Source organism: Mixophyes fleayi, chromosome 4 (assembly GCF_038048845.1).
Source record: "Mixophyes fleayi isolate aMixFle1 chromosome 4, aMixFle1.hap1, whole genome shotgun sequence".
In the NCBI taxonomy this organism is placed as follows: Eukaryota; Metazoa; Chordata; class Amphibia; order Anura; family Limnodynastidae; genus Mixophyes; species Mixophyes fleayi.
The window spans coordinates 138,412,059-138,426,228 of NC_134405.1; the positions used below are offsets into that span (position 1 = coordinate 138,412,059).

General features: G+C 37.4%; 1 protein-coding gene across 8 annotated transcripts in view; it reads right to left on the minus strand.

Annotated features, from left to right (window-relative positions):
• Positions 1 to 14,170, minus strand: part of SHANK3 (SH3 and multiple ankyrin repeat domains 3) — a 275,347-nt gene that overhangs the window by 164,828 nt on the left and 96,349 nt on the right. For all 8 annotated transcript variants that reach the window (XM_075208458.1, XM_075208456.1, XM_075208460.1 and 5 more), the window contains exon 4: positions 29 to 232. In XM_075208458.1, the coding sequence (XP_075064559.1) occupies positions 29 to 232 (204 nt within the window). The remainder of the gene's footprint in view (positions 1 to 28; positions 233 to 14,170) is intronic.

Sequence of the window (14,170 nt, forward strand, 5' to 3'; positions counted from 1 at the left end):
CCAAACAGGGATCTGTCAGCAATGTTACCTCCAGGTAGGGTACAGGCGTGGTCAGTGAAGGTGGGTATTCCCGTAGCAGCCGCTCCTCATCAAGGAATTTCCCAGCTCTGCCGTTAAATGCTGGCTGGAAGAGTCCATAATTCAGAACATCCTTTAGGCTGTGATTGAGAGTGCACAAGATGCGCTGTTTGGACACCCAAACTGGAGCATCAGGATTCAGCCGGAGGCACTTCTGAAGAAGAAAAGAAACAGTATGATGAGTCAGACGCCTGCATTAGACAAAAAAGGTAATATTTTTAAAGGCAAAAAAAACCCCTAACACTTCTAAACCATTTTGACACACAACTAGGTTTTAGCATCAGATTAACAAGCACCTTCTAATGTTACAAATACTTTGTTTGTCAAATTGGTTGAATTGTGTCTGACATTAAGGAGAATATACTGAAAATAAGTGAAATAATGGGCACACATTCCAACTGTCCACATTTGTTCAGTGTAATAGAGAAAAGTCAGTGGCTTAAGTTAATAGTACTTATTGGGTGCCATAACTTAAAGCCATTTGTTCTGAGCAAGCAAGTACCATGTCAAAGTGAATGAATGCATTTCCCAACTGAAATTGGCAGTATTTGTTTTAACCTGGCGGTTTATTTCTGGTACTTTGCATGAATCAATCACAGGATGGATGCATGTAAACCACAGTAAAAAGTTAACACAGGTCAAAGTCTGTAGCTCCAAAAATGCTAATGGTAATAATGAAAGATAGAAGATGACGGCTTTATTCATCACACCACATAAATGTATATATAATCCAGGCCTCGGAGTCAGGTAAAAATATGATATTTTTTATTAATTACAGTCTTGGCAATCAAATTGACATTTCAAGGGTGATACACCTGTGATTAGCTTAGGATATCCAAATAAATATATCTAATTAGTGGCCGTGAAGTGATGGAATTGTGGTCTCTAATATATACTGTTCATCATATAATTATAGGCACTTTCATCTAAAGTCTGGTGACAATGTTCCAGCCAGTCAGACATGTAACACATTTTAATGTGTTATATATTGCATAATCTTTTTGCATGAAATTTATCCAGTGAATATTCAGTAATAATATGGTACATTACTTAACACTGTCCTGCTTGAAAGAAAATTATCTGTCCTACAAATAAAACAACAGTCAATAATAAAATGAATCATAATGAAATATTAATCCTAGGAAGTGAACACCAGGCCACCCTGGGCAAAAAGTCTGGCTACACCCAGAAGGATGTTTGTTTTACAGTATTGAGGCACTTTGATGCTTCATATAAGCATTTGACACTTTCTTAAACACCTCTCCATTCACTTGAATGGCATTCTGAAGGAAAACACTTCTAAACATCACTTTCCTATAGACAATGTGGTGTACAGGAATGGAACATGAAGACTGCTCATACAGTCAGACAGGCAGATGTTTACTAATAATTCATTTTCAGAGATGTACAGTCGCACAATGTAGTACATATGAGCATGTCTTAGCATTTGCAGCTAATCCTTCCTACAAAAGCCAACTAAAATCTCCTTTTGTACCTACTTCCCAACCAAAAGCACAGCTGGTATGAAATATTATTGTTCCTTTTTAACGCTTCCCTTTATTTTATACTGCTTTGTATAAACTCTTTCTTTAATTCCATCGATTATCCTTTTGCAATCAGAGAGACAGGTCAAAGCCGGATAAGAGCTGAGAATCAAATCACACCGATCCCTGGATTAGTAAAGCGTCCAGACGCCCCCACACCTGAGCCAACAGCAGCCTTGCCAGTACAGTGCTCCTGCGGCGCTCAGTGTGTCATAGTATCCACTTTTTATCATGACTTAATGACATACTTCATATTCAAACGCCTCTGTAGCACAGAGAACAGGAGGAATAATTCACTGCTCTTCTCACACCCCCATCTATCAATCAATCCTAAAATAAACAGATTCAGAGCTACAAGAGCTCCAGATACCAAACAACTCCTGTAACTGGCAAAACTGAGCTACATCCTACATACACCAATTTATAGAACATGAACTTCCTTCCAAAATGTACAGTCTGTCAGTCTATGTCTTTATTCCTGTTACAGCTTTCAATTTCAATAGAACTAACTGCTTTGACTAATCATCTTCCTCTTCATTACAGCCACCACTCATTCACAATTATTTAGCTCCAGTCATATGCCTATCTTCCCATTCACCACTATGCAGATGACAAATACCTGTAGACACTGGAAAAACCTAAATAAAAGTAAGACTAAGAAAAGTGAAGAAGAAAATGAGACATCAGCTGAAGCTGAAGGCAGTAGGAGACCATAATGCACCTGCTTTATAAACAGTGTTAGTTCTATCTGTCCGTATGTTACTGTCAATAAAGTTATTTTAATCCTAGTGTCACTGCGGATCCTTCCTCCCTTGGCTTGGACTCACACAATGTATGAAACTATTTTACTAGCGCAATATGGTGCCTTGTAAAGTAATATAAATAATGTGGTGGGCTATCACATAAGACAACGTTCCAGCTGAGTGTTAAGTTTACAAGGCTCATATTTCACCCTTATCCAAATAAACAATGGCACAGGCATATTAGCATCATTTAGTAAATATTAATAAAAAATCTATAAAACTTTATAGAGTCAGAATACCTTCTGCACATAGAATAGAGAAGGCAGCGTGGTTGGTAAATGTTCACTTTTTACTTAACATCATCAAACTCCACACAAAACTACTATTTAGTTTTGTGTGGAGTTATCCTTTAAGCCTTAACAAAGAGTTAGAAAGGTCCCCTCCTGCATAGAGAACAAAGATATATGAATTGGCTCAATACAGAACCTATACTTAAGCCTAACAATAGGATTTTAAAGGATTTTTTTTTACAATTGATGTTTATGGTTATGTTTTAAGAATGGACATGGTCTTCAAGCAAATGGAGAAATCTGGAACTCCATGGATTGCTGTTTTTTGTATATAAACCCAAAAGGGCTATGTCATAGGTCATTTATGAACCAGAAAGTATGTGGAGGTGTGGGAAATCATTTCACACAAAGGCATCTATGTGGCCACTGTGTGCATACACAGAAAGGGACTTGCCACAAAGAACAAACTCAAAGGGGCAAATTCAAATGGCCACTAGGTGCTGCAATGTGCCTTTGGAACAGTCCGCTGAGACACATCGCCTCTGAGGTTTTATTAAAATCTCTGCTCACTTTCCCTTGCCCCCCATAGGGATGCAAGGAGAAACTGAGCGGAGATCTGTTACTGTATTGGCCGACGGCACCTTACTCCCAATTGAATTCCCCCATAAATGAATGATGGGGAAGGATCAATAAAGACTGAAGGTTGTTGAGAATGAATGAGGAATGAGCTACACCTGTAACTTGGTATAGGCATAACATAGCAGTGCAAGGTACTGGATCAGTGATGGGAAACCTGGTACACTTCAGGGGTCGGATGGTGTGGCCCTATAACCTTCAAAAGGGTCGCACATTACCATTAATTTCAGTAATAAGATAAAACAATAAATTTAATCAAAGAAAAATACACATATCTGTAATAACATATTAGCAGGCATTTTAAACACATATTTCAAGCTATAATAAACAAATATGAAAATAGGGAAGGAGCTGGGGGCAACAGGTGAAGGCTTAGATGGCCACAGGTGGTCCTAGGACTGCCTGTTGCCCATCACTGTACTAGATGAGTTAATGAGTTTTCATCATTGAATAGTATGTTCTTACAACCATATACTCTTAGCCAAAGTTAGTACAATTAGTTCAATTGAGGTGAGTGCAACAGGACCAATACTTACCAAGGCAAGGGACCTCTGAATCAGCTGCTGCAGTAATGCTGACGGTAATCTGAACGACCCAATGCGTGGGTGGATGCCAGCTCTTGATTGGATGACTATAACACTTTTCTATTCAGCTTCTGTGCAATAAGCTGGCGAGGTATCTTATTTCAGTCTCCTGGACAAAACCATGTTACAATGCAAGGGGTGCAAACTAGTTTTCTGTTTTGACAATAAGTTAAATACTGACTGTTTTTTTTTTTAATGTAGCACACAAATATCAACTTTACATTTCAGTGTACAAATAAGCTATCAAGTATTTGTGTGCTACATGAAAAAACAGTCAGTATTTAACTTATGTGCAAAACAGAAAACTAGTTTGCCCCCCTTGTATTGCAACATGGTTTTGTCCAGGAGACTGAAATAAGAGACCTCTTCATTTAAGATCCTTAAGGAATCGGGCCCAGAGTGTGTTCTGAAGGGAGGGTACAGTGTGCAGAAAGTGAGACAGAGTGTGTTCTGAGGGGTACAGCGTGCAGAAAGTGGGATTAAGTGTGTTCTGGGGAGGACAGAGTGTGTGTCTTCAAGGGGGACAGAGTGTGTGTTTTCAAGCAGTACAGAGTGTATGCGCAGAAAGGGGGACAGAGTGTGTTCTGAGGTGTCCAGCATGCAGAAAGGGGGGCGGTGTGTGTTTTCAAGGAGTATAGAGTGTGCGCAGAAAGGGGGACAGAGTGTGTTCTGAGGTGTCCAGCATGCAGAAAGGGGGACAGAGTGTGTGCAGAAAGGGGGACAGAGTGTGTTCTGAGGTGTCCAGCATACAGAAAGGGGGACAGAGTGTGTTCTGAGGTGTACAGCGTGCAGAAAGGGGAACAGAGTGTATTCTGAGGGGTACAGCATACAGAAAGGGGGACAGAGTGTGTTCTGAGGTGTACAGCGTGCAGAAAGGGGAACAGTGTGTTCTGAGGGGTACAGTGTGCATGGAAGTCATGAATTGGTCGCTGCAGTGTGATAAAATGGCTGGGGGCTCATGAATCGGCTGCTTGTGGGGGGCTATGATCTCTGTATTATGTGGTGTTCATAAGAATGCTCTCTAAAGAGCCTAATCATTGAGGGTTTGTAATGTTTGCACATTTTTAAAACACGACCACAACTTCCCAGAAGATACATAAACGACAACAAAGCTGCAAAAACAAGCAAGAAAGAACAGCAAGAACAGGTAGGAGAATCTGTCTAAATTTGTTTGCTGAAAAATACTCCTGAATTTCCCTTTAATTATTTTTTGGGGGTGGGGGGGCGCTATGGGTGTATAAGCCCAGAACCCTTAGTCAGGCCCTGACCAATGTTCTAATGTAGATTATCGGAAAATTGTAGAAAACCTACTATAATATTGACAAGCCCTTCTAAGCACCAACACACATAAAGGAACCCGTATCCAGCCTTTATATTCAGCCGGAAAGCAGAGACATGACAGTCAGAATGCTGTTAAAACAGTGGGGAATAGGTCTACCACAACAAATGAGAGTCAGACAGCCATCCTTGTACTCTCCTTGTCAGAAAAAAAACTAAAGACCTCCTTTTCAATTTTAAAGATTTTTTTTTCTGTAAAACATCAAACTCTAAAACTTTCCTTTGTTAAAATCTGGCCTAAAGAGACATTTATCTTAGCTACTGTGTATATTGCATTTCTGCTAAGCACATGAGCCAGCTCACTGACCAAAGCTCAGTAGTCACTGGTATTCTCCAGACACAAAGCATTTGTCTGTATATTATTTTCCTAGATTTTGTTTGTGTTAATACATATAAAAGATTTATTGAAGAAAAGGGTTGCTATTTATATAATATCTTACTTCAATATTAATAATATTTTCGGATATAAGCACAAGCAACAGTCTTAGCAGAGTCAAGTCACACCTACAAATGGGGAGACTCGGCCAGGTACTTTAGTCTGGAATCATTTTTTTTCATTTATACCCTGAACATCTGTGACATGGTTTATTTTTCAGTTCTGAAGAAACATTGAAAAAAATATGCAGCAATTTTCAGGATAAGAGCCAAAAGTAACATGTTTCCTAATGAGGCAAAATCCCTATTTGGGTTTAGGAACAGTTGTACAAAACACTTTATAATTTCTTGAGGGACTTGTTATGGATACCTACTGTCACCATTCGTCATTACTGCCAGAATCCAGATGCCTGGGGTGTATTTTAGTAAGAACAAACAACAGAAAATCATCTATCTCTGCTGCTAGCATACTCTCAACCAGCTAGCAGACCACATTTATGGCATGAATTGCAATATTATGGGCAGTTATTAGCTGAATCATTAACAAAATTTCCTTACAGCATTTCAAAAACAATAATGGAAAAAAGCAAAGCCGCAGGGCTGTGTCACACACCCATGTTTGCTCTATTTCACCTGGTTTTATTAGTAAACAAATGAATTTTTGGGCCAAGAGGGCAGAATCTGGGTGCAAAAGTTTGCGTTGCCGAGTTCTTTGACGAGTATGGATGGGTGTTCCTACTTTTGCACCAACATGCAAATATTAGAATTTGTTATGCAGTACAAGTTTATTTAAGTAAGATAATGGGGGTGGGGAGGGAAAAGGGACACGTTTTTCACCACCTCTGAAGTGGGATAGACCAGGCCTCATCCTATGCTTTTAATATGAATCGGTTTGGATCTCCTAGTTGCACATTTGTGGAAAAGCTAATTTCTAGGCACAATTCAACCAATGTAATAAAAACATTCAAACACACAACAGTGACATGTAATAAAGGCAGTCCCCTCAATCACAATTACAGTAAGATATAAATAAGAATAAATATCCCAGCTTCAATTAATGAAGGGGGGTGATCCTAATCTGTTAGTAGGTTGGACTTTGAAACAATGCTTCATTTTTTCAACCATGTCCACTTTCGGGTTTATCCGGATACCCACAAAGCCAGGAGTAGGGGGTAGTTCCAAGGACAAGGAGGTGGGATTGCACCTTTAAATGCACTAAGTGGACAGAAGGTGCACTTGAGCAAATAAAGAAATGACATGGATCCACGCTTTTTGTGGTTCACAACTGAGCCTTACTTTGTACATTGTGTCTAGTCTAGTCATTGTGTCTGTGTTTAGTCTCTGTGTTTCTGAGATTTTGGATTGTGAAATGTGGCGATCCTATGGTTTTGCCATGGCTCCTATGTATGAAATGAAGGTACTATAAGAATCTTATATGTTCATTAGGTTCATGGAGTTCTTGGAAGTGCAGCTTGGAGAAAATTGATAATGAGCTACAAGTTTTATGGAATACTCAGTAGATCTGACAAGCTTGCTTACCCTTAAGCTGTTACAGTTTTACGAAAACTAATTTATTTTTTATTGTGCTGTATTGAGAGTGTTTTCTCAGATGTAGGTTCAGGATCTACAAATAAGCAAAATAGCTTGAGGGGTTACAGGTGAGAAAAATGTTTGTTTTTTTGTGGGATAAATATATATTTCTCAATGGAATATATGTTTTTTTAATGAAGTAGCTATGGACCTGTACTTTTTGAGAAAATAGCTTGTACATAATTCCCAGTGCTCATCAATGTAATTCTGATCTTAAATTAAAAATGGGCCAGCTTATACAAGTGGGTTTTAGTTACGTGATGTTAAGTGATTAATCTGCTAACAGCTATTGTGTGTTTTGTAACTGTCTCCAATGTGCTGTGCTACACAGGATTGCTTGTGCAATGCAACACTCTTGTTCCTTCTCCTCAGTATTGCAATCTAATCTCCCTGCATGAGCTTCGGTCAATTAATCTTGGCCATAGAATTTAATGGAATAGGAGACGTTAGAGGATTCTGGGTAATAAATGGTCATTTGAAATACAGAAAGTTTTTGGGGAGTGATTAATCTCATCTGATTAATAGTATTAAAACTTATTTATAGCACAGTTGTCCATGTAGCCCTTGCTTTTCTCCCACTTAAAGCAAATCTCCCTCCCACTTAAAGCACATCTCCATCTTTTGTGGAATCTTCATCAATCAACTATACACACACACTTATCGTAACAATGGAGGTTTCTTCCTTTAGGAACCTCCCAGTTACCTGAAACCAAAAGTGTTCTCTAAGACATAGCTCACATAGATTTCTATCGTGGAGCTATGGAGCGCAAACGTCCTGCAGCTCAAGCTGACTCTCAGTTCCAGGCGATGGGATTGGCACAGAGTAGGAACCCGTCTATTTGCTATATATGGGGTGCTGTTTAATTAACAAGGGTTATTGTAAAGGTGTATTTATTCTTTAAATGCTCCAATTTAATTACCCCTGTTCAGTAAATAATCTGCTCCCAATGAAGTTGTATTTCCCTCAAAGAAGTACAGTACTATATATGCAGTAAAACACAGTTATAAGTCATTCATGAATTAGAATACATGCAATTGGGCCCACTTACCAAATTTCACTTGTGCATGGCACATCGCAAAGTTCCTTGTTGAATACATACTAGTCAACGTCATGAACCTTCTACTGTAACCATATGCAAAAAAAGCATTTACTGCAGGACAAGATATTCTAATAACTTTAAGTAGTGGATAATGTGTATTTACGCCCAATGTTCATGATTTAGTGGGTGTCCATAATGCCTATATAGCCTTGCAAAACAACTTATTTTTTACATGAACTCTGTGGAATGTCTCTTATACTATCAAAAGCTATGTAATTGAAACATTACAAATGTGACACAAAAATAAAGACAGCCCTGGTGCCCCCTTAGTCTACTGACTTATTTAAGACATAAATCCAGGTAAGCAGACAACTGTCCTGCGCTTCAAGTCTATTTTTAAATGTCTCATGGTCATTAGTCTGGCATAAGTCAGATGCAGTGCCATCAGAGGTATTTTCTACACCACAGGGGTCTTATTCGTAATTCCCTCGGGCTAAATTTGTTGAGGATTTGTGTGGTTATTGGGAAAATATTTTTTATACTTCAGATTAAGTTTAGTATTTATTTTTTGCTATTTTAACTTTTATCCAGGAGAACTTAATTAAACTCTAACCCTAGATAATTAATTATACCTTTGTATTTGTCTATGAGTGTATAAACTTATTATTGGATTATAGGAGTTTCCACAGTTTCTATGATGGTCTACCCAAGGACACCCATAAGAATTATGAATCTGAGCCCACTCTCCTTGAGAGATGCGTTTGAAAAACGCAACAATCAACATTTGAAACAGAAAAATATTTGTAATAATATAGATATATAATCTTTATAGTAAACCATTACACCTGTTTTACTGTAGTGGGCTTCTAACAGGTGGTAAGCTTCAAGTTGGGTATTCCCAGTTACTGCAGGTCAATAGAGAAGCTGTAGAGTGTAGATGATACTGTAAGTTTTACTGTATTGTAAAAAACAAATTTATAGGAACAATATTAAATAGCAGAACTGTATATCAGTGGTGAAGTGACCTGTCTCCCTCTATGGGTGGCCCTAGTCCTATCAGTAGTTAGTCTGCTAGAAAATGGGAGCTTTTAGTAGGTATTGTGAGGTCCTAAAAGGACCAAAAATTAGCAAAGAGTTGTCAGACAAAACCCTCTAAGTCTGCTAGTAGACTGCACATGGGGATAACCTGAAGCACAGTTAAGCATCTTTTTACATTACAGTCACTTTAAGATTATCCTGGTAAGATCTACCTAGGTAGTCGGAAGAGTACCCATTGACATTTATAGAAATTAAAGGGGCCGTTATATTAAGAATTTCCCCTTCACCCACAACTTATGACTGTAAGCTGGTTGATATTTTCTGTTTGTTCTTAAGTCTCTAGCAACGCAGCTCTGAATGAATAGTGCATAGACAGGTACACCGCGACTCCCTGCTCAGAACTTGAATGTTATCAGATATGACGAGTCTGCAGACCTGTGTTATCTAGAAGTTTTCTTACAGCTTCTACAAATAATGTGCTATATCTCATAATACATTATGGTGAAAGCTAGCAGAGAGTTGTGGAATGTACTGTGTCTGTACACGTCTTAATCAGTGTTTGATATCTTTATGACAACCCATTAACAGGTGCCTATTTATCAGCCAGTGCTGAATTCATAAAAGGCACATGATTAAATGATGTTTATGTCACACACTACCAGGCCATGGTAGATGGATGGATGGATTTGTAATGGATTAGTAGTCAAATTTATGCATTTACAAACATTTAAATTAGACTACTGGGGTATAATGAGAAGCAGAAGGTAGTGTAAACCAGTATGGTTGTCAACAGAGCTGTGGAAAGAGCAAATTAAATTAACTACAGCATGAAACACAAAAAATGAGAAAATGATGCATCGAGCAGCTTCCAGTCTTTATCTGACCACAGTTATAATTGCTGGAGCTTGAATAGTATGTAACTTAGAAGGCTGTTAATTCATTATTGTTAGTAGTACTCTTGGATTGCACAACAGATCATTGATGTGTATGCGTTAAATAAATAATGTGTCAGTGTCCACAACCATTAAAAAACTTTAAACTCAGGTTCGATCCCCAGTGCAGATTTTTATATTTAAGCATGAAAATGACATTTTAAAAAAACAAATGGGCATCTTCTGTGTGTCTGTTCCCCTGTTGCAGTGAATGTGTTAGGAAGCGACATGCTTCACTGCAATTTTTCCTTCGCCGGATGTATTGGATGTTGAGAGCATGAGAAAAACATAACTAGAAAAAATGTTTGTGAACAAATCTGTATACTGCACCTAGTTGTAAACTGAGGATTAAACACAGAAGAAAAATAATGGCCACTTATATATGCCTGCACTAGAGATCCAGCAAACCATGGCAGATGTAACAATAATTAAGTGCCGTAGATCCAAACCAATGAACATATTTATTTGGGCTTCACACAATCTTCTGCACAGTCCTGATTACTAATATACATATAGTGGGTATGTAGAAAGTGATTATCATAAATTGGAGCAATGGGCTAAGGTGTTTTTCAGTCTTTTGTCAACAGTAGTTTTATTCTGCACCTCAGGAAGAGGTTACACCCCACCCCTTGTCAATTTTTTAGTAAAGCAACCCAGAAGAGTGTATAGCAATATCTCTCTCCAGCCTTTGGTGTGTGGTCTAATTCCAAAGTAAAAATTTAATCAGTAGCTTTTAAAACATATTATGAAGTGTAGATAAATAAAATAATGATACTCTAATCAAAAAGATATCTCAGAACTCTCTTACACAGGTCTAGTTTTGTATGTAAGATGTGTTCGGCTCTGATCCAAATGGATCAGAATTTGATAGCGTTAATGAGTCCTTAATCTTAACCAATATTTTTCATGTACTACAATGCACAATGATGACTAAAACATGTGAGCTGCCAAGAATCCATTTTGAGCTTATTAATTCTCTAGGAACCTGTGGCATTAAGGGGTCTGTTTATGACCCCAGCACCGTAGCCATCAATATGTACCGCTGCAATCGCTTTCCCGGTGATGGATCCAGCAAAGCCAGAGGGACTTCAGCTGATCCCAATGACAACAACCAGCAAACCATCGTAAGATAGCGTTACTTTGCTGTGAAAAGGAAAGCTTTTCATTTGGCTCCTGGTGAAACGATAGGCTGCAATTTTATAAAACGTGGTTCAGCCCACAAGATAGCCACCACCACTATGTGTAGGCAACACATAGTGCACTTTATAAGTGAGAAGAAAACACATGGTGCTGATGTAAATGTACATTTTCTAAAAATGTGGCAGTTTTCTATGAGGATTTAGGGCATTGGGCACAGAGACCATAATTGACATCACTACCAATACCAATATATCCTTTTATAATTTATTTATGTTTCATACCAAGGAGAACATATTTTGCCATTGACTAACTGCGATGCTCTGTGCATCTATATACAAATTGATTACATATTAATAAAACATAAAGACGTACAGAAAAAAAGTTGCAAAATTGTTCTAAAAACGGCAAAGGTAGACCTTCTGTTCAGGTCCTGGAGCACATTACACGTTTGCAATAGAGATTAATAAAACATATTCAAAGACAGGATGCAGAAGACAGATCATCTATCCATCTATCTCACTGGTTTATTGCTGATTAGTCTAGTTAGTCCAAAATTCTTACTAATATTCTACTAGGAATATGTAACACGATATGTCACCACCATCAGTTCTCCTTCTGTTACATTTAGTTTTTCCTTATATTCTGCAACTGCATTTTTGAGTGAAAGATAACTTTGAGCAACTCATTTTTAAAAATTAAACTTGATCTTGATGTATAATGAAATTGTAAATAAAACATTCAACAAATGTATACAATACGTAATAACTGTAGTACTGTATTGCAGTTCCAGCAAAAAGAATGTTCATTTACATGAAAAATAACTGAGCTGGCAGAAATTGCAAAGGAAATGGCAGTTATGATAAAAAGAAATACGCTGTAATGAACAAACAGTAGCTTCTTCTGAGGAATTACACACCCCCATATCTATTCCACTGGCTGACATCCACTAAGGGGAATGTGAGAGTGCCAGGGACCGGAAACCCTGAAAGGTTTCCTTTTTATTAATATAGATATGCATCTGTCACTGTCATGGACAAATTTACATTGTATCCTCTCTCGTTTCACTCCTACACTAAACTGACTGTTGGTTTTCCTGCATGATTTTCTATGTCTAGCACCTCACTGTAACGCTTGTTACAAATGTTAAAGTTACTAACTAAACTATTAGGCATTCACAACTACTTAAACAAAAACCTTAATATAATGGTATAAAAGACTTATTCCGTTTAATAAGTGTAAGAACTCCAGTCAAATAATGTATTTAAACTACTGTGGGTGGTTTATTTGGAAAACAAAATGACCTGTTCTTTGGTCATCTAGCACAAGAATGTATTTAAATACATTCTTGTGCTAGGTCCTCCTTAGACATGGATCTGTGTACATACAGTCTTTCTGACACTCATTTGTTTCACTTTAGATCATTTAAATGCTCAATACAATATAATGAGGTTCTATCCCATCTCTCAGTAAGTACATAGTACACTATGTTGTATGGAGGCTTCAATAAAAGGCTTTGTCAGATCTGTTAAAAGCCAGGACAAAGTATACTCTTAACTTCAAAATCTGTGTGTACACGGCCATAAAGACAAAAAGGCAACATTTCAATAAATCAGTTGGAAACTAAGAAAACTAATGTGTAGTAGTAGTCCCATTGTGGAATCCGTCATTCATTTCTGTGGCAAATTGGTCCAATCAATATACGTATACACCTTTCTCTCTATGTTTTTATTAAGGTGTCAATGTTACAAAACTAACATATCAGAAATAATACTAAAAGAAAGGAAAAATAAAAACTTAAATTAGAATGCTCACCTATAACGTTAAGAACAAATTGTGTAATGATATATTACTACCAACTTACTGTAATCAATACAATATATTTTGCAGGAACAATTTTAAACCAGGGCATATTCATTTCTTCATGAAGATTTACTTTTCATAAGCCATTGTGAACCTGTGCTTTGTATGTGCCATGACCTGATAGCCATATTACCTTTGTTTTTTTTATTGATTCTCTTTATTTTCATATATATGTTCGTGGCACCAGTGGTTTCCATTCATTAAAGCTACAATTCCTGGTAGCAGTTTGCACACATGTCCATAAATAATGATTACTCCAACTTTACAAAAGGTAGTTACTCCCCTAAAGGGACACAACATACAAATGACATATATGTTCCCTAATTTATCGCAGCAAATGCTCCTTAAAAGTATTTACAATGATACATTTTTTTGTTCAGTCAAAATATTTAAAGATACAAAAAACACAATAATAACAACTATAGTAAGTCATAAATTATGTTGTATGTGTTGGGAAAGACAAGTAAGATAAAAATAGCAAAACTGTACCACATTTACAGAAAATAGACAAGGAAAGCAATTACTTGGACACATGACAGGCACTAAAAAGGCTCCAATTCAGTTGCTATTAAAGTATGGCTGAATTTTCATCCCCAACAATCGCCCTCTTTTTCAATGAGTTCTCCGTATTCTGTACTAGGCAACATAGCTAGAGACAACTTTGTATGATTATCATTTTAGCCAAGATATGGTCATTCCTGTCTGAAGACTTGTGCTTTGAATCTAATCTGTGTCCGAAATTTACCCAGATGTGTATTTGCATTGTCCATATAGTTTTATTTCAAATACAAAACAACTGAAAGTGTAACATGTCATGTAGATTACCCACTGAGCAATGGATACAAACATTTGTAAAGGGCAGAATCACAGACAACCGAGGGCACAAATAAGTCTGTGTTTTGTCACATGCTTTTTCGCTTACTCTAACAGGTATATGTTATAAACTAAATTCCACTGAATATGTTGCCAACTCAACATTATT